This window comes from Strix uralensis, chromosome Z, assembly GCF_047716275.1.
Source record: "Strix uralensis isolate ZFMK-TIS-50842 chromosome Z, bStrUra1, whole genome shotgun sequence".
Classification (NCBI taxonomy): Eukaryota; Metazoa; Chordata; class Aves; order Strigiformes; family Strigidae; genus Strix; species Strix uralensis.
This window is the reverse complement of record NC_134012.1, coordinates 83,063,590-83,082,402: the sequence shown is the minus strand read 5'-3', so window position 1 is coordinate 83,082,402 and position 18,813 is coordinate 83,063,590. Positions and strand designations below refer to the sequence as shown.

Genomic DNA, 18,813 nt, shown 5'->3' with positions numbered 1-18,813 from the left:
TTTTAATTTTTTTTGAAAATGCAAAAATTATAGTGATCTTTCTGTAGTAAAACTGATTAAGTGACTTGCTTCCCACAGTCCTTACCATGAAGAAGACAGTTTGTTTGGCACTTGCCAACAAAATAGCTTCTTCTAATGTGCAAATAATCCATATTTGCATAGAACCAAGCCTGAAACTTTGCAAACCAGCTCAGGCAGATACAGCGTTTTTGGCAAGTGTCCCTGTGACCACTGACAAGCAGACACAACAGGGTGCTATAAAACACATCATTAAACAACAAAGACATGTAGAACACAGGGTGTGTATCAGGCCCTGGTTTAAATTGCAAAGATAAAGAGCACTAACCAAACAGTTCTCAGAAAGATTTTTTTTCTATCAGTGTAGGTTAACTATAATGAAGAATAATTTTTCAGAATAAGTGTAGTATATATAAAATAGCAGAAGAGAGTCAAAAAGGTGAAATACTGAACAATATAGAAAACCTTGTTTTGAATTAATATGCAATATACAGTTCAGGATTATACAAGAAGGTTGTTATCAAATGCCTTATAATCTATTTAAAACAGAAGTTTTCATGTAAGAGAATGTTGTTAAAGAATGCAATAATTTTCACAGCATTTATTCTCCTACTCTTTGTAGATACAGACAAATGTTGGTCTGAGAAGCAACACCCTGGGAGACAGCCTTTTTTGTGTGAGAAACTATTTTTCAACATTGTGTCTGGGTGAGGAAGAAAGTTTCGTATCCGTAGGGTATATTTATAATTAGAATGATGTAACTGAATCAAAGACATTGTTTCTTAGGAAACTGAGACATCCTAGTCTGCAGAGGTTATTTTAGGGTGGGGCAGAGGGGGATTCTAGGTTTATTTCATCTATTAAGAAATCATTTTTCTCTATGCTGTGGATTTTTTGTTTGTTTGTTGTTGTTCTTTCATTAGCATCCATTAATTAGTGTTCTTCTTCCTTGTGGAAGCACAGATTTTCCTCCTTGTCCCAGAGCTGTAACATATTTATACACTCAGTGCAGAGAGGAAGAGAAGCAACCAGAGCGGCTTGCCTGCTCACAATTTGCCTACTGGTCACTGGATCGCACTTGGTGCTGAAGCTGATGTTTCTGCCTTGGGTATCTGCGCCTTGGAGTGTCTGTTTGCAGGGCTTCTGTGACACCAGGAAGAGGAAGCCCAGGGACTGCTCTGAGAGACACGTGAGTCATTCCTGGTATTGACTGACCGAGGACTTCAGAGTTCAAAGTGACAGTGTCTTGGGAAGTGTTCACAGTGAGTCCATGCGCAAGTTCATACATTAGGATGCGTAACATGTCTGTGTGTCCTAAAAGAGTAAATACATGAAAGAAATCAATGTGAGTTATACAGGGACAGGGCCCTGCTCTACTTCCATCAATGATTTTAATGTCCTGGAAGACCTTTCTGAACTACATGATGTCATGAAGAACCAATGTCCAAATAAGTACCTGTTGAACAATAGCACCTGTTGACAGGCTTCTTCATTTTAACTTAAAATTCAGATTCAGAATGTTAAAAAGAAATATGAAACTGAGAGAACACAGGTACTTTTATAGGACTCCTGAAATAAAAGCTATGGTCTGTGTCACACCTAAAAGGACCATGATGCAGAGAATGGGGAGAGAAGGAAGCATTGCTATTTCAGTTTTCTGAGCAAACTATCTTTTTCATTACACAATGTTAATGCCAAAAAGTTCAAAATTATTCAGCAGAAATCATTGCTACAAAATAGAATACATCCCATATGAAGAGGTAGTCCCACAGAGTTTGGTATTTACCAGAGCTGTGGGATAGAGAAAATGTTTTTCGAATACTCTGAACATGCAGTAATCAAACAGTGCTGACGAGGCTAGATAGGGTGAAAGCTGCACAGTACACACAGGTACCCTGCACTTTGCACTTCTTTCTGATTTCTTAGAAAGTTGAAATCCTCACCACCCTACTTTTACTGGCCTCGATTCACATTGTTTCCCTGGATATTGCCCTGGCACCTAAGCCAACGTAAGCAGTATACTGCATCGACAATACATCCAAATTACCAACTTCGAATCAGTTGGGTGGCAAGGCTCCGGGATCCTGTTGCAGTCCTGCATGGCTGCGGGCATATGCTGCAAGAATTTCATTTAAAAGGGAAGATACAGACTCAATGTCGTTACATGTGCGATTTAATACTCGAGGAAGGCAGCCACTCTACGCTGTCGCATAAACCCACGTTTTACCAGGACTCTGCATGTTTCTGACTCCAAATCTCGGGAAGAGGCATCCCCACCCCTCCAAAGTATTGTCTCAGGGTACCCGGGGCTGCGGCGCCGGGTCCTGTCGTGCCGGTCCTCGCCCCGGGACGCCGAGAGCGGGCGCGGAGCCTGGGCCGAGCGCCTGTGTCTGCTCCAGGGAGCGAAACTGGGGGCGGGGGGGGGGGGGGGGGCGAAGGGGCAACCCGGCGGCAGAGTTTGCAGGGGACGGCCGGGACCCCGCCGGCGAGCACCGCGGGTGAGGGCGGGAGGGGGGCTGGGGACCTGCCTCCGGCCGCTCAGCGACCGCGGCGCGCAGGGGGCGTGGAGGAGGAGGAGGAGGAAGAGGAGGAGGAGGAGGAGGAGGGTATTTCGGAGCGGCGAGGAGCAGGTGGCGCTCAGTGCCGCGCTGGGAAGCGGCCAGTTCGGGAACGATATTGGCCTGGCCTCCACACCGCACCGCGCCATGGGCTTTGCGGCGCTGCTGCTGCCGCCGCTGGTCCTCCTCGCTCTGGGTAGGAGGGTCTCCCCGCTCTGGGAGGGTCTCCCCGCTCTGGGAGGGTCTCGCCCCGCGGGCGCGGAGCGGGGGGCGAGCTCCGGCTGCGGCCGCCGCTTCTCACCGTGGCACCGGGGACGGGGCAGAGCCGGGCGGGGGGTGCCCGGCTGCGAGCGCCTCTGCCGTTTCTGGGCCAGGGGTGTGTGTGGTTGCGGCTGCGTGTGGAGTGCGGTGCACCGGCGGCGTTTTTAAAGGCGGTTAAACGCCTAAACTCCCGCGCTGGCATGGAGTTCACCTTTCCATAAAATGGAGTTGCGTGCGCTGGTGGGGGGGGGACGAGACGGGTGCAGTTTGATGGGTGAATTTGCGGTTATATAGTAGTTATGCCTTTCTGTAAGGGAAGAAGATATTCTCACTGTGGATGTTGTTCCTAATTTGCAAGATTCCTCTAGGTCTGTTCCCACCCTGTTGGGCAGATGTCGCTCCTTGGAAAAGGACAGGGAAACTTGAACCATCTCCTCCTTCTCTTGGCTGACTAAATCACCATTACATATATTTTCCTAGGAACTGTAAGGCATCATATTCACTTGCCATGAGCGAATCCCAAGCACTTCCAGAGTTTTAATATTGCTGTATATTCTCACAAACCCTTAATTAGCAAGTCACTGAAGAAGCAGCATAAAAATAAGTTTTCACTGATGAGCTGTTCCAACTTGTTCTTTCAGTAACTATAGCAAACACTGCAGTGGAATGTGCGGCTGCAGGGTATGAAATCAAATACAAAAATATTAACCTGCAATGAGATCTACAGTATACAAACAACCTGGTAAATTTTTTAAAAAGAAAAAGTCTTAAAAGTATCAGTGGGCAAAACATTCACTCTGCACTTTTGCTTAATCCATCTTTTATTCTCCTGGTTACAGTCGCTGCACACCAGGACTATTAACATGCCCGGTAATTCATGGGGTCTTAGGATTTGCAAAGGTTTGTCGAGCGGTGCTGAAAGCAGAAGGACTGATTGCAAGAGGAGTATTCCCCTGGTAATGAGACTGACAATAGTCCACCTTGTTCAGGCACTATTCACGATTTGTCTTCATTTATACAGTTGAAAGCTGTCATAATTCTGATTTCAGCTATGTCATGACATTTGATGTTAGTGCATGTAATTGCTGAGTTAATACTCACTTAGGCCTTTTTGATCCTGTAGTAGAAGGGAAGAGAAGGTTTCAGGGTGGGAGAATTTGCCCCGAGTGACTTGGAGTCCTGGTGTGGTGGTACTGTTATAGCTTTCCCATAATAATTTTAAAATTGTTTGAATTCTAATGAACTGTTTTACTTTCAAAGGGGATATTCTTGAATTTAATTGTGCTAGCTTAGCTGATTTAGTCAGAACTTCAAGAAAATATTACGAGTTTATTTTAAACTTCATTTTATATCAGTATATTCACTTCTGAATTATCTACTATATTAAAAGGACCACACCAGGGTATTGCTTTATTGTGTCTCCAAATTCAACCAAAAGTAAAGGTGTGGACTATTCATTGTTGGTGTGTACTTCTGTGTTTGGACAGTCATTGAGACTTTGTGGATGCTACAAGAAGAAAGGAATAGAAATGCAATAGAACTACTGTTTTGATATTATGACTTTGCTACCAACTTTGTTACTCATTGGCCAAAAAGTATATAGCATACAGAAGTAGATGATGTTAAGAGGAATAACAGTACATGAAGGACTTAATAGGGCAACCTATACAACAAAACCTGATGCTTTCTGTTGTAACACACCGCTTTTAGCTGCTTATAGGTTTGCCACGTCTAATTCTTTAAATTTACATATTAAGCATCCATTTTTTTCCTTAGTCTGTTCTTAAAAATCAGAGCCAAAGTAGATCAGCTTTTTCTGAGGGTGAGGCCAGTGGAAAATACAGTAGCTTTCCTCGGCTCAATTCTGGTAACATTTTCTTTGGAAAGCTCTAGTGCCCTCATGCTTCAGAGTAGATATTTGAAATTTGGCAGGAAGGTGCTATTTGCATCGTCTTGAAAATCTACCTAAATTTGGCCAAGTAACAAATCATTGGAAAACTGCATTCCCCTGGAAAGTAATCTATTTTTATCAGCTTGATTCTAATGTAAATTCTGTCCATCCTTGGTGTGGAGCTCGGTCAGACCTCCTCTGTTACTGTTTGCAGGTGTAGACCTAGACCTCACTCAAACACAGAAACTCTCGTGTTCTCATGTTCTTTGGTATTTTTACAGCAATCTCCCTTGTTGTTTGAGGCACTCTCCAGTTTGCTTCTGGATCCTGGTCCACTGATTTTCTGTACTGCATATTGTTAGCTGATTCCTGGGCTCTCAGTGAATCAGCTTGTTCTACCTTTTATGAGAATTATTCAGTTCTGAGTCAGTTCTCAAGCAGTAATGTTGGAAGACAATGACTAGTGGAGGGAATCAAGTTTAGTGTGACCTCACCTGTATTATCTCAGCAGGCCTTCACATTCAAGCCCACCACACACCTTCCTCCAGCAACCCAGGATGTGATTGATATAACTGACACATTCTTAAAATACCCACTCTATGAAGCACACATCCCTCTCATGATCTAACTCTGAAGTGAAAAATCACAGCTAAATAAGGGTTATGTCTTTTGGGCCACAGGTGTACCACTTGAGGACCATGAGTCCTCAAGCCTCCCTGTGGGACTCAGGCAGTCTGAAGGAGAAAGCAGCCCTATCTGAAATTGGGAGGGGGGAGGTTGTCTGAAACTCTGGATAGAATCCAGAATTTCCAAGTGTAACCCCTTTTCTGTTTGGTATGTATGTGACCCATGCTGATGTAAATCATCCCGTTGTTCTTGGGGACCTTGCTGGCAATGGGCTGTAGAGCTACCTAGAGGGGTAGGAGAGGACCCCACTAACATAGTCTTTTTCTTTAGATCACTTTTGTTTAAACTGGGATGAAAGTTGTGATAAAAAAAGATCAACAGAGTTTAACATGCAAAAGTTAGGAAGTGCCTGAAATAAGTTAGCAACCTGGATTTGTCTTATCATCAATGTGTCATGCTGTTGCTGTCTGTGGACAGGGAAAGGTAGTGTGATTAAAGAGGCTGGGACTCCTGCCTTGCTTAGATTTGAAATTAGAAGATGTTCTATGAATGAGGAAGAAAGATAGGATGAAGAGAAAGGAATATGTTTTGTTTTCCCTTGCAAAATTGGATTCTTTCTCTCCTTTTTTATCACAAAAGCCGAGTACAATTTCAGGCGAGTAATTTAAATCAAATCTTTGACATGTGGTTGGAGCTTTTGTGTTCCTCTCTTTCTCTTTGCTCAGCCAGGGGTTCTCAAAACTGAAGCTGCGTTTTCACGATCTGGTTAAGCTGACCTGAATGTGGGGCTGACGCTGCAAGGACATTTTGTCCATTCCTGATTGCATGTTCCCACCAGCTTCCCTGTGCTACCACTGGGGCTTGGTCTGGGGAACAGGTCAGGGACCCATTTGCCTGAGTAATTTTTTCCCTTTTTTGGGCCAGGTCGGTGTTGGAGATGAGCTAAACTGATTCTGTTCGCTTGAGCAATTTATTTAAGTGTTAGTGCTGGCATAGGGGACAGTCAGAGCTTGTGGCCAGAGGAGGGAGGGAAGTTGGAAAAGTCCTTTTCACTGGTAGCCAGCACTTCCACTGGCTTGAGCTGGTTGTGGAAGTTCATCTTGACATGCAAAGCTGCTGTGAATTCACAGCTGTGAATGAAGTCAATGGAAATTGTATTTTGAATGTGCTAAGTATTCTGAAAAAAATAAGGTTTTAGCTATACCACTAGATATCCAAAAATAGTAAGTAATTTTGACCTTAATCTCTTTTTTTTTTTTTTTTTTAATGGGGCTAAGGATGATCTCTCATTTCACTTTTTCACTTGAGTGTTGAAAAATAAATTCTCTGCACTTGAAAATACTTACATGCTTATGGTCAAACTATGTGTAGATGAATCCGCAAGGAAGCTGCTAATGCAGTAGGTTAAAATATTATACGTAAAAAGTACAAGGCCATGTACTGAGCATCAAGGACTAAACTGATAACTGAATAGCAAGTGAAAATTGCATATTTGGTGCAATAAATGAAGTCAGAAGTCCAGGTGAGAATGCAGTGTGTGATCGTAACACACAGACACACACATCAACTTAAAGCTGTGCAACTCATCTTAATTTCTGCCTTTCTTCCTCTTTGTGATCTTTTGTTACCTTGCTGTTTTATTATCATATTTGTGAGTAATGTTAACGTTAAAAATCATTGTAAAATCTGGAGATTGTTTGAAAGCAGGACCCACCAGTGAACTCTTCTTAAACTGAAACTATCGCTAGTTTTTCCTACTTTAGGAGAGTTTGTTAGGTAGTGGAAGCGTTATTATATATTATTTTTGGAGTTTTGCCTTTCACAGCATTGCACACTGAAGTAAGGCTTCATTCATACTGTATTACAGGACTTGTATTTTGTACAAATTATGTTTATTTTAGAAAGTATACAGGGTATTACCATCACACTTCTAAACACATTAACAGTTAATATTTATTTGTGCATAATTTGGGCAAAGTCAACATGAGACCTTACCAATAAGTTTTAACCGTGTGCTGTCTGGCTCTGGAACAGTTTTTGAATTGTTCTTTGCTTTTTCGATTCAGTGACACAGAATTTTGATTTAAGAAGTCAAAGAAGTAAAAGGACTAATACTCCCTGGTTTTATTGTGTTTCTTAGCCACTACATAAATATTATTCATTGTGGTCTTTCTTCACTGTTAATTTTTAAATGAATGAAAGTGGGTTTTGCATATACTTCATGTCTTAATGTCAAAACAGCTAAAAGTGAATAAAATACTTTCCTTTAGGGTTAATGCAGGTAAAAGGGAGTTTCTACATCTTCAGACAAGTAAAGCAAGTAATTTTCCCCAGCAGAAATCTTGAGCAGTCTCTATCCAGTGTTGTTATTTTCATTTAAAGGTTTCCTTTGTTAGGCTCTGTGCAGGCCGGTTCCCATTTCCATGGTGACCATGCCGAAATGCAGACGGGACACAGGCTGGATTCTCGTCGGTGTAGCCATGCACTTGCATACCAACACATGTTATCTGCTTGGTTTAGGGCATTTCCATTAGCAGTTTTAATGTTTAGGACTTCTTTTTCACATAGTGATCTCTGGCTCTGTGATACTGTGCTGTGTTAGGATTTCAGACCTTGTACGGCGAGAGAAAGCAAGTTGATAAGCTTATTTTTTATGTAAATAAATTGGTCATGCTGTTCCCATTCAGATTAATCTGGGATGTCAGAGAAATGTCTCAGGCTTGGTTTTCATCTCTGTTAAAAAAGATAATGGAGAAGAATTTTTATTTATAAACCTTTAGGTGAAAGACTGACACGTATTTGTACTAAATAGTTATATGAACATACCACCTTCCCAAGGCACTGATAAAAGAATAATAAAAATAAATTAATGTGAATTACAGGGGTTAAATTATACCTTCTGTCTGTATTGGCTGAGCACGTGTGTGTATATCCCTGTAAAGCAATATGCAATAATATTCTTCCTGCTCAAGCAGAGCTCATTTTCTGGAGGTGGAAAATACTAAAGGCATGTAGTGGAGTCAGCATGAGCTGTGAGCATTTCCATTGCTTCCAAGTCAGTCTAGGAGTTCTGAATTACCAAATAAACTCAGTATTCTGAGTGCTAGTAATTGTTACTTTGAGTTAGTCCCTGAACAGCATTTCTGGATCTTCGGAGGACTAAGTTAGTTTTATTTTCTCCTGGACATGCATATTTTTAAAAAATCTATGACTCGCGTATTATTCAGGACTTAAAAGAGGAATTATACAGGCAGAGAAGTAAGGTCAACACTGACTCTTTGAATGCAGGACGAGCAAAGATGTTTTGTGTCTAACCGAATGGCATCTGCATGGTTGAATGTCACACATGATAAATGTCACAGATTCCTTTGTCCCTTTCAAATTACTGGTAGACCGGGTGAAGGGCTTGGAAGCTATGCGCAAACCTGGTGGAACTCTCTTGCCTTATTCACTTTGAATCCTGCTTCCAAGTTCATCATTCTTCCTTTATTTCATACAGGATGTTTTTTTTAATCTCACAATCTCCTTGGCTAATACAGTTGGTTATTTCTAAAGAACAGACAATAAAGAAATCTTGAGGAAAATTACTGGTAACAGCATACTTCTGGAAGGGAGCATATTGCACAATGGAAATATCTAAGGAAATATGGAGTTTGAGGATGGGGGTGGTGGTGGGAAAAGTTTGAATTAGGTTTTTACCTTTTATCCATCTATCTGCCTGTCTAGCTATCAGTCTCAAATATAAGTGACCCTTAAGCAAGAAAGCTGGTAGTAGCTGATGCTGTGTTAAGGCTGTGACACAAAGCTGTATGTAACAATAAGACTGCAGATGCCCAGGCTGCGTGAGCTGCTGGATTACCCAGTAAATAGCTACCTCAACTGACTCAAGATCAGACTTCTTATCTGAATGAGGAATAGTCGACCTGTGCATGGCTCACATGAGTTTAAAGCAGTGATGGATGCCATTACGAGAAGCTGTGTACCCAGCACTTTTTTGGGGATGTGTTTGTGTCATGCTCTATGCTGCCTGGAGTAATTTTTGCTCAACTGCAAAAGCACACCAGATAAGAAATTCTGCTTCATTATGTAATCTGCTAAAGCAACAACAATCTGGATTTTAATCCTAAATTTAGTCTTGACTGGTCCCGTTCTCTTAGTTAGGTAAATGTCTATGTAGGTGTTCATATCAGGGCAACCTGTGTCAAGAGTTAGTGGCCTAGTTTCTTAATAGCAACATTCTACAATAAGGAACGTAAACCACAGAAGAATCCCCTTGATAGACACTTGTCTGAAGCAGAAGCAAGTGGGGTATCTTGTCTGTGGGCAAGATGTCCTAGGCAGTTACCAAATATCATTGCAGTGGAGGGTGTGTGACCCAAATATTTCTGTGCCTGTATCCTTATTTCCATTTTCTATTTGAGGAGAGTGGTAATTGCTAACCGAAGAAAGGCACAACATTTTATTAAATAGTTTTTCACCAATTCTACTTTCTTAACTGGAAATTCTAATAAGACAATAAGAGTAGTGCTCTAATAATGAACTTGAGACCAATATAATCCAGTATTCCTACTCTGTAGTATAAAATTCAGTCTTTATGTGCAGTACTTCAGATACACATAGAACTGATTGGATTTACAGATATTAAGTTTGGATTTATCTGAAATTTCTCAAATGAGAACTTAGCTAACCTTTCCTAAGTGGAAAATTTTAAGTGGCCTGATACTTTGTCTAACTATGCCTACCAAATAGAGGTCCCATTTAAATATGCCTGAAATACATATAGGTCAAATTTAGAATAGCAGAAATGACTGAAAATTAAGTAACTGTCTTAAGATGGACAAAACAACAAACAGAAAAAAATCCAGCAGCACTGCTTGTAGTCCCTTAGTAGCTCTGCTAATAATAGTTATCCAATTTACTCTAGCCAAATATCCTTTCATTTCACTGGTTCTACTTTCCCTTTTTATTGGGTTGTGTTTTTTTTTTTTTTTTCCCCAAACTGCCCAAAGCCAGTTCATCATATTGAACAGTAAAAAAAATACTTTAAGAGTCTCTGGAGTTGTCTTTCTGAGAAGTTGACAGCTACAATAGACTTCACTTCTCTGAAGACAAAAAGCAACTGTTCTGCTTTTGTGGAAGCAAGTATTATCTCCAGAAAACTCTTCTTGAATGTACATGGGCCCTTCTCTCTGACCCCAAAATGTACAATGGCTGCATTTTACAAAAAAAGATAACTTCTTTCTGAACTCTGACTAGAGATAGCCTGTCACCCACCTGACCACAGGCATCTGGAATCACCAGAGTCTGGTGTGTGGGCTGAGAGCTGGAGGAGGGCAGCCTGGCTGCAGCCCCACTTCATCTGAAACCTGGTCCCCCTGCCCCAGAGGGCAGAGTTAGGTGCCTTGGACTTGGCAGAGACATGCAGGCACTTTTAAAGTGCACAAAAAATATTTGCTTGCAAAGCAGGAAAGCAGTGGGAGTGTTTGAACTCCATCCTTCTCGGGCACCTGCATGAGGGACCTCCTTCCCCTGAGGTCAAGGGTGGGGAAGAATTTTGGGAGGTAGGTGTCTAGTTCAGCTTTTTTTCAGGAAGTAGCTGCCTGATAAGTGATGGTAATAGTCACCTGAGAAATGTGGGCTTAGTTCTCCCTTGAGGCTCATGGCAGTGTAGACTCACCTCTCAAACTTTTCCAGAAGCATCTTTGCTACCAGGCAAAAAAGTAGTCAGAGAAGCGCTGTCTCCCTTTGCTATTGAAACCAGGTCTCAGATCATCCCAGGATGCATATTTTGTTTCCAAGCAGACAAGCAAAGACACATCTTGCCTGTGGCCTGCCGTCTGGGGCACTTAGCTGGGAGGAGAGGAGTTCTGAGTTGGCCCTTTTGGACTGCTCATGTAATTCACATTTGGTAAATAGGCAGTGCATAAAGTTGTTTAGCTATTTAGTTAAATCCTTTAATTATTTAAAGCAGAATTTATTTCATCAGGAAGCATTCATTGCCTCTGGCCATGGTAGCAGAGTGGGTCTATGGTAGGGAGGATACCTTGCTCTTAGACAGGGGTGCTTCTACACCTGTATCATATTCTAAATTGTTATGTGACTTTGTACTATGAAGCCTAGATGACAGATAATTTTAAATTCATTCTGGGTTAGGCAGTTATTGAAGTCTGGACTTCCTGGTTTGTTTTTCTGATTCCAATGAGCCTAGGCACTATCTGATGCCAGAATTGATTGTTTCAATGCGCATTAAGGAGGAATTTCAGGTGAGTGATTGGGACCACCTACCTACAATTCAGGCTGACAGGCTGTGAACGCCCATTACAATCAGGGGAAAGAAATAGTTGTTAAGTCTGCTATAGGAAAACAAAAGTTCTGATAATTATAGCTCTTCCAACTATTGTGTTATATATCCTGTGGTGCTTTGGAGGTTTTCTTGTTGCAGGAAGCTGATTTAGCAAACTTTCTAAAGCCAAGGCTGTTCTTGTTTCTGGGGCTGTCTCTTGACAGCACAGAGATCTGAGGTCTCAGCTAGCTCTTGAGAAGCTGAGGGAGGAACAGGGCCCTAAATGTGGTGTCCTAAATGGCATGATGGCAGAATTGCTCTCAAGCCACTGCAGTCCTCATGCTGCAGACTGCGACACTGGAGTGGCAGAGAGATCCATAGTGATATAGTATGATATAATACACTAATATGTTATAATAAACTGAAATTTTCATATAGCCTAGAGTGTGGTATGGGTAGGGAAATAGACAGCTTTGGTTGTTTTCCTGTCCTCTTTATACCTGTATGCAAACATGCATTTTCATGTGTGTACAAACATGTTTTTGTAGCAGCTGAGACGAGAAAATGGGGTATAGAGATAGCAGTCACATCAGTTTTGGTGTGATGACTTGCATTTCCTCTGTTGCAGTCATAATGTGTCTCATGCTTCTCTGACTATATTTGGAAATATTGCTCATTTGAAAAAAGGGTCAACAACTGATAATGTGGACACAAGGAAAGAGAATTTGTTGGAGTGAAATGCTGCTTGAAAAGTCAGGTTTTATCATAGGGAAGCATGTGCAGTTTTTATCATCGTTACTTGTGAAGCCCGTGACCTAACTGTATGTATAACGTATATGCATGTACAGCCTGTTAACGTCAAGTAATTCTAATCTCTTCGTGGTAATACTGAGAACAATTGTGGTACTCTAAGGGCAAAGCTGAAGCAATCCTGTTTGTTGTACCAAGATGAAAGAAAAGCTGCAGGTCATAGTAAAAAGATGGAATTTATGTGAATTTTCTGTAACACAAAGTTTTTCTCACTGAACTTAATGATGGAAACATGCCAGGATAATAAATTTGAGTAGGCTTGAATACTTGCTGCCTTTATTAAAAACACATAGGAAGTTGTCAGTCCTGCAAGAACTGCTCTTAGTTAAGCATTACTTTGTAATCAGTTGTTGTGTGTACAGTAGGTTGTTGAGAATTCTTAACTCCAGATGAAGAGAGCAGCTTATTTGTCTGCTGTGGGAGCCAAGGAGGGCAATGTGTGGGCCCAAAATAGGGAGTTATGAAGAGAAAGACAAGTCTTTTGGAGTAAGTAATGCACTCATGGGTAAATTTAATGAGATCTCTAACTTTGCAGCAATGCCAGAACAGTAAAATAGACAGCACCTGGTCATGTTATCCCAGTCTTTACAACTTTTCATTCACAATTTCTGTGTTATATCATATTTGGGTTGCTTTTATAGCAGGTTATTGGTAACTCTTCTTGGATCATAAACAGTTGTAATTGAAAGGGAGTGACTTAGGCTTTCACACACTCGCAGGCTTTCAGGCTGGAAGCTGACCTACTTCCAGGAAGAAGCAGTCAGCCAACTACGCCAAGAAAACTTGTTGGAGGGAGGGAAAGGACGGGAGGAAGAGGGGTGGGAGGGAGGATTTGTTACTAAATGAGGCATTGTTTTTCCTTTCTTCTGGGTGTTGGGGTTTTTTTTTTGTGGCCTATAACTTATTTCTACACTAAACGTTATAATCTCTGTTAATTATTAAATAGTTTGAGATACTGTAGCTGATGTGAAGAAAATGTCAGTCTCAAGGTAAAAGAAAGTAAAACAAATAGATGAAGCAGTAAAATGAAGACTTGCCTTTTCAAGTCTCTGTAAGCATAATGAAATATCAACAAAGCAACTGAAGTGAGGACTGTAAAACACTCTGACTTCTGGTATAAAAATTCCAGTGTCTTGCCAATCACGTTCTTTGTTCCTTTCGATTCCTGTCAGAGGTTCGCATTGTCTTTATTTAGAAGGTTGTTCTCAATAAGAAATCTCTTCAATCTGAAATAAAAACAGATTAACTGTGACTATAAAACTGCTGCCACTTCAGTACATGAGCTGAAGATATCTACGTGCCGTTGTGAGTATATACTGATGAGATTCTGCATATTGAAGAAAAAAATTACAAAAAAATACAGAAGTAAATATATAGGAGAAAACTAATGAGAATATATTTTTTGATTTACATTGATCGTATTGGGTGAAGGTTAATATACGTTTCCAGATTGAATTATAAGTAGTCCTCTATTTTCCTGCATTAAGTGGGCTGGATTCCACATAGCCCTGGCTGAGTATACTAAAGATATATCAAAAAGATGTTTTATATTTATGCTCACTTACAGAAAAGCCCCAAACGGTGCAACCAATATAGAATTACTTGTTTTGCATGAAAATGCAAAATTTGATTTGATGTCATTATCTATGCGTACACACAATGCACATACCAATACAGTAAAGCAGATCAGGCTGAAGACTTGTATGTTAGCAAAAAAAATAAAGTGATTCCTTTTTTGGACAGATTTGCTACCTAAACAAGCTCCTTGCAGGGAGAATTGCTTGGTGGCTTTGGAAAGCCACAACGAAGAATATCTGTACTGCAATTCAATAGAGTAAAGTAGCTTCATGCTGCTTGTTCTGTTCTTTATGTATCCACAGTCTTGTCAATAAAACCTTCAAAACACAATACCTTATGAAAGCTCATTTTTAATATGGGTTGTTCATTCTGTAAGAATAGTTGGCTAATTTCAGTTGGATTATTGCTCTGATAACATAGATTCTGAATAATAAGGAGGTAACTTTTTACTCTTGCACCAAAATGTTTTGCCTTTTAATAAGAAGCAATGAAGTAACACTAAATGTATTTACTATGAAGCAAATACTACTTGACTACCATGTTTCATAACTTTATTACTTTCCCTTCCTGCCATCACTCCACCTTTTGCCTAATATTTCAAGGACAGTAGGTGAATATAGTGCCAACAGTATCTGTAGGTGCCTGTACTCCATTTATTAACTTTGGAACCTGTGAGCCAATTAGAGCAAATTTTTGCAGAGGGATGAAAAAAATAACCAGTTGGGTATTGGAGTGAGACAAAATTGCTTTTACAAGTTCCCTGACAACTAAGGAGATCCAGTGCACCTTTGCACTATACAAAACACCAGAAAATCTACCCGAAAGAGAGCCCTTAGAAATACTTCAGTCATGGAGAAAGCTTGAACCAGAGTGTGCAATCCTCTGTGAGACCAAGTCAGCGGAAAGCAAGAGTTACGAGTTCTCTCATCCCTCCCATCCCTTTCTTTGCCCCTAGTGGGGTCTGACAGGCTTCAGGGCCCTGCCAGTCTGTGTTCTTTGGAGGAAGAAATCTTTTAGACCAACTGGAAAATCTGTGTGGAATTTGTAGTGGCTCTTTTGGAGCAGTTTAACATAATGGACAAAGTAAACCCCTCTTCTGGAAAGAATAGATACTTTAAAAAATGCTAGACTAGGCAATTAAGGCAATGTAGGCTGTATACATCTTACTGGCTGCCAATCTGTGAAACTGCTTCAGGAAACAGACAATAGTCCAGTGGGATTTTCTTGACATTATTTTCCAAAACAATGCATGGACTAAAAAACACATGCAAGGCTGCGTGTAATGCTGTCTTGGTTTTACCGTAACGCCAGGTCAGGGCCTTGCTCTTCTTTACTGACCGTAGTCTTACCCCTTCCACCCCCAAACCCCACAGCGTGCTGATGACCTTGGGTTTGTGTTAGTCAGAGTCTGCTGCCCCGTTGGAGACTGCACGAGGGGCAGCAGAGGGGAGCTGCCCGCAGGAGCTCTTTCTGTTCCTTCTCCTGGCATCCTTACTGGTGTGAATGCTTGCTCATAAAGACAAATGGTTGCTTAGCTGGCTTATAAAACAAACTTTTTATGTTTTATAGCTAGTAGTGTCTTGAAGTAGCAAACACTATACTGTTAAGGAAAAAAAGTGATGAAGTTTCCTTCACTGTAAAGTTTCCTACTGGCAAAATAGATAAATTTAAAACTACTGTGTAGTGTGAGGTGGATCCTTACAGACTCAGTGTTCAAATTCCATCATGTTGCCTCTTTTCTTTATACTGTGGTTGCTAGATGTGTTTGATGCAAGTAGTAAGTAATAGCAGCAGCAAATGCCTCTATTTGACTGGATATTTTAATGAGAAGTGAGACTTAGCGTAATTGAGTCTGTATGACTATGGGATTCTGTCATATATTGCCATCTTAAATTGGACCATCACCTTTGCAATGTAGTATAAAGTGATTGAAAATTCAATTTTACTATTTAGACTGAAAACAAACTGGTAGATTTATTATGACTTATGACACAAAACGTAGACTAATAATATTTTTAGTGTATTTTATTAAACTTTCATAAACTTCTTTCACAAACCAAGTAATCACACAAAATCTGATTTCATTTTTCTCATCCAATTAAACATTTTTTTTGTTATACTGATTAATCTGAAGAATAGGTTACAATCAGAAAACTATTATAATCATGACATTAAATGATTGATTACCCAACAGACACTTTCTGCTTGCTCACTTTAATCTGTGAGCTTTGCTTACAAAATCAAAACAATTATAAACTGGGTGTACCTAATATGAGCTATTACTTCAGTAAACTTGTTTCAGCTTGTATTCAACGGCAGCAACAGAAGGCATTTTAGCTATCATTAGACATGTCATTTATAGTTACAGAAGAATTCCCACACGTTCAGACTTAAAGGTGCACAGTCAGAACATGCATTAATTTTTGTCCTACTAGAAGCAAGAAAATAGGGGTGCAGAAGTATAGAAGCAGCTATGCTACACTGCAGCTCCTGTGGTATACACTGCAATAATGCAGTTGCTGAAATACAGAAATTCCCAGAAAAAAAATGCCATGCAAAGAGATACTGGAGTTTATTGGAAAGCTTACAGTTCCTTTTATCCCATTAAGGATTTTTTTCTAACTTTTCTTGTCTGAAGTTTTATGTTGGGAGCTACTTTGCTTGATGAAGCTGTCGTCTTTAAATCAAAGTGCCCAAGCCCCCTACCCAGTCAGTGGGGAGGAACTGCTGCTTTTGAAGTCTGAATTCAGAAGGGCCTTCAGAAGCTTTAGACTTGTATCTGGCTTCCTTTGTTTCATGCAGTCTGTTTATTTGGCTGTAAATAAAGTACCATTTACAGACAGATGCTAGAAAGTGGATTTTTACTTGCCCGACTAATCTCTCATCGTGATCGTTAGGTCACAGTGTAGAAGTCTGTCACCAAAAGCTATTAAAATCCAGATACTGAATTAGTTTTCTTTATTTCAGGATTCTTAAATTATCAAAGTTCATTGCCTGAAGGCAGCAAGAGATACTGAATCTTTCCAGCCTAGAATATACAGTACTTTGAACCTAGATGCTTCAATGATTGGCACCATTTTAATGCATAAGAGACCCTCTTATTCTGGCACAGGCTTAAAATAGGTTTGAAGCAAACTTACTATTTTCTTGGTTTTTGGCTACAAATGCTTTCATTTCTTGTGCTGAATACTGTATTTAGATACATGTACAAAATAGATAAAAGACATCCTTATAGTGCAAGTGCTATATAAGAGGAGGAAAATAGCAGGAAAATACATAGTATATTATTGCAAGTTATATACTTGCTAGGCCCAAACTAAGTAGAATTTACGTGATGTGAATATAAAAATTAAAAACCTGCTAATGATTATAAAAATGTGGAATTTAAAATGACTGAAATATTCTGAAACTGTGGTTCACTTAATAATGTTCGTGGTGAGTCAGAGTGTATTTGCTAGCTTTTCTACTTTGATTTTGCAAAGCAGTCATGAGTGAGAGGCAAAGCTGATCCATAAGAATATTGCAGATGACAGCATGTCTTCAAAGGCGGGGTTTTCTGATTGCCTTTTTGCTCTTTTCTTTTTGCTGTCCTTGACTGGCTGCCTGGCCAGAAAGTGAGGATTTTAGAGGCAGTTCTGAGAAGAGACCTGTGATCTGGCAGACATTTTTCCTATTATTCTGGGTAGAAATTCTTGCCCTCAAAGAGCAGTGCTCTGATGCTGCAGTAGTGCAAATGATTAAAAAGAATAAAATCAAGACCCAGTGGTAAATGGGAAGGATAGGTGAAATGGTTCAGTGAGGAGATCGGATGGGAGGCTGTGGAGAAAAAAAAGCATTGCTTCTCTAAGCTGTGATGAGGCCCAGAGGAACCTCAAGGAGCTAAAGCATCCCTGTGCTGGGCAAGACAGTCTCTTTGCTCCTTGGAATCAGCCCCAGTCTTGGAGAAAGCAGAGCCACAAGAGCATCCCTGAAAGGTCCAGGGAGGGATGCTGCAGCACCTGTGGGAGGGCAAGGGATGAGGTGGACAGGCAACATGTAACCCAGCACATGTTATATTGACCCCTGTCTAACTTGTCACAGCGCCCTAAGGGAATCTGAACCAGCCCTGGGACTTCCCTTCAAGCTGTTGGTTGTGACATCTGGTCTCTAGTTTTATCCAGTTCTGGAAATTTTTGCCCTGGCTGTAGCATTTAATAAAGCCCTCACCTTGGACACAATTTGAAAGATCTTTGATGCATTTGCACTGAAGTTGGCCAATGCACTTACAAGACACTTAGCAAAGTTACCATTTGGCTAGTGGTGTAATTTGCTAGTAACTGTATAACAGAGTCCAAGACAGTCAAGAGTTTTTCTCTAGATGTCATTGGATTTGAGGTCAGACTGGAAATGTTTATCATTCTAGGATACTTTTGGCTCTTCATTCAAAAGCCAGGGTTTATTTCTCTGTGTACCATGTAACTTGGAGAGTTGTTCTTCTGTATTTACATGTGGGATGGAATTGTGGCGTAGTCTCCTGTGGCCTCTGAGAATGGGGTGTTGCTAAATTGTGCTTTATTTCTGACTGAGGATTGTATGCTTTGAAAACAACAGACCCGGAAATAAACCTAGGATGTGACATGAGCAAAATATTTTGATAAAATGCAGGTATATTAGATCATAAAACAATTACTGGCAATAGTCAATATCTATCTCAACTCCTCTTTTCCCTCTCCCCAAAACCCAGATCTGAACTTTGAATATATGTGGTTGTGTTTAGTGACAAAAGTATTGCAAAACAGAGTGATATG

The 18,813-nt window shown here is 40.5% G+C and overlaps 1 protein-coding gene across 1 annotated transcript in view; it reads left to right on the top strand.

Annotated features, from left to right (window-relative positions):
- Positions 1–2,657: 2,657 nt before the first annotated feature.
- ITGA2 (integrin subunit alpha 2) overlaps positions 2,658–18,813 on the top strand; it is a 69,929-nt gene continuing 53,773 nt past the window's right edge. The window contains exon 1 of the mRNA XM_074857188.1: positions 2,658–2,772. Within this exon, the coding sequence (XP_074713289.1) occupies positions 2,724–2,772 (49 nt within the window). The 5' untranslated portion in view covers positions 2,658–2,723. The remainder of the gene's footprint in view (positions 2,773–18,813) is intronic.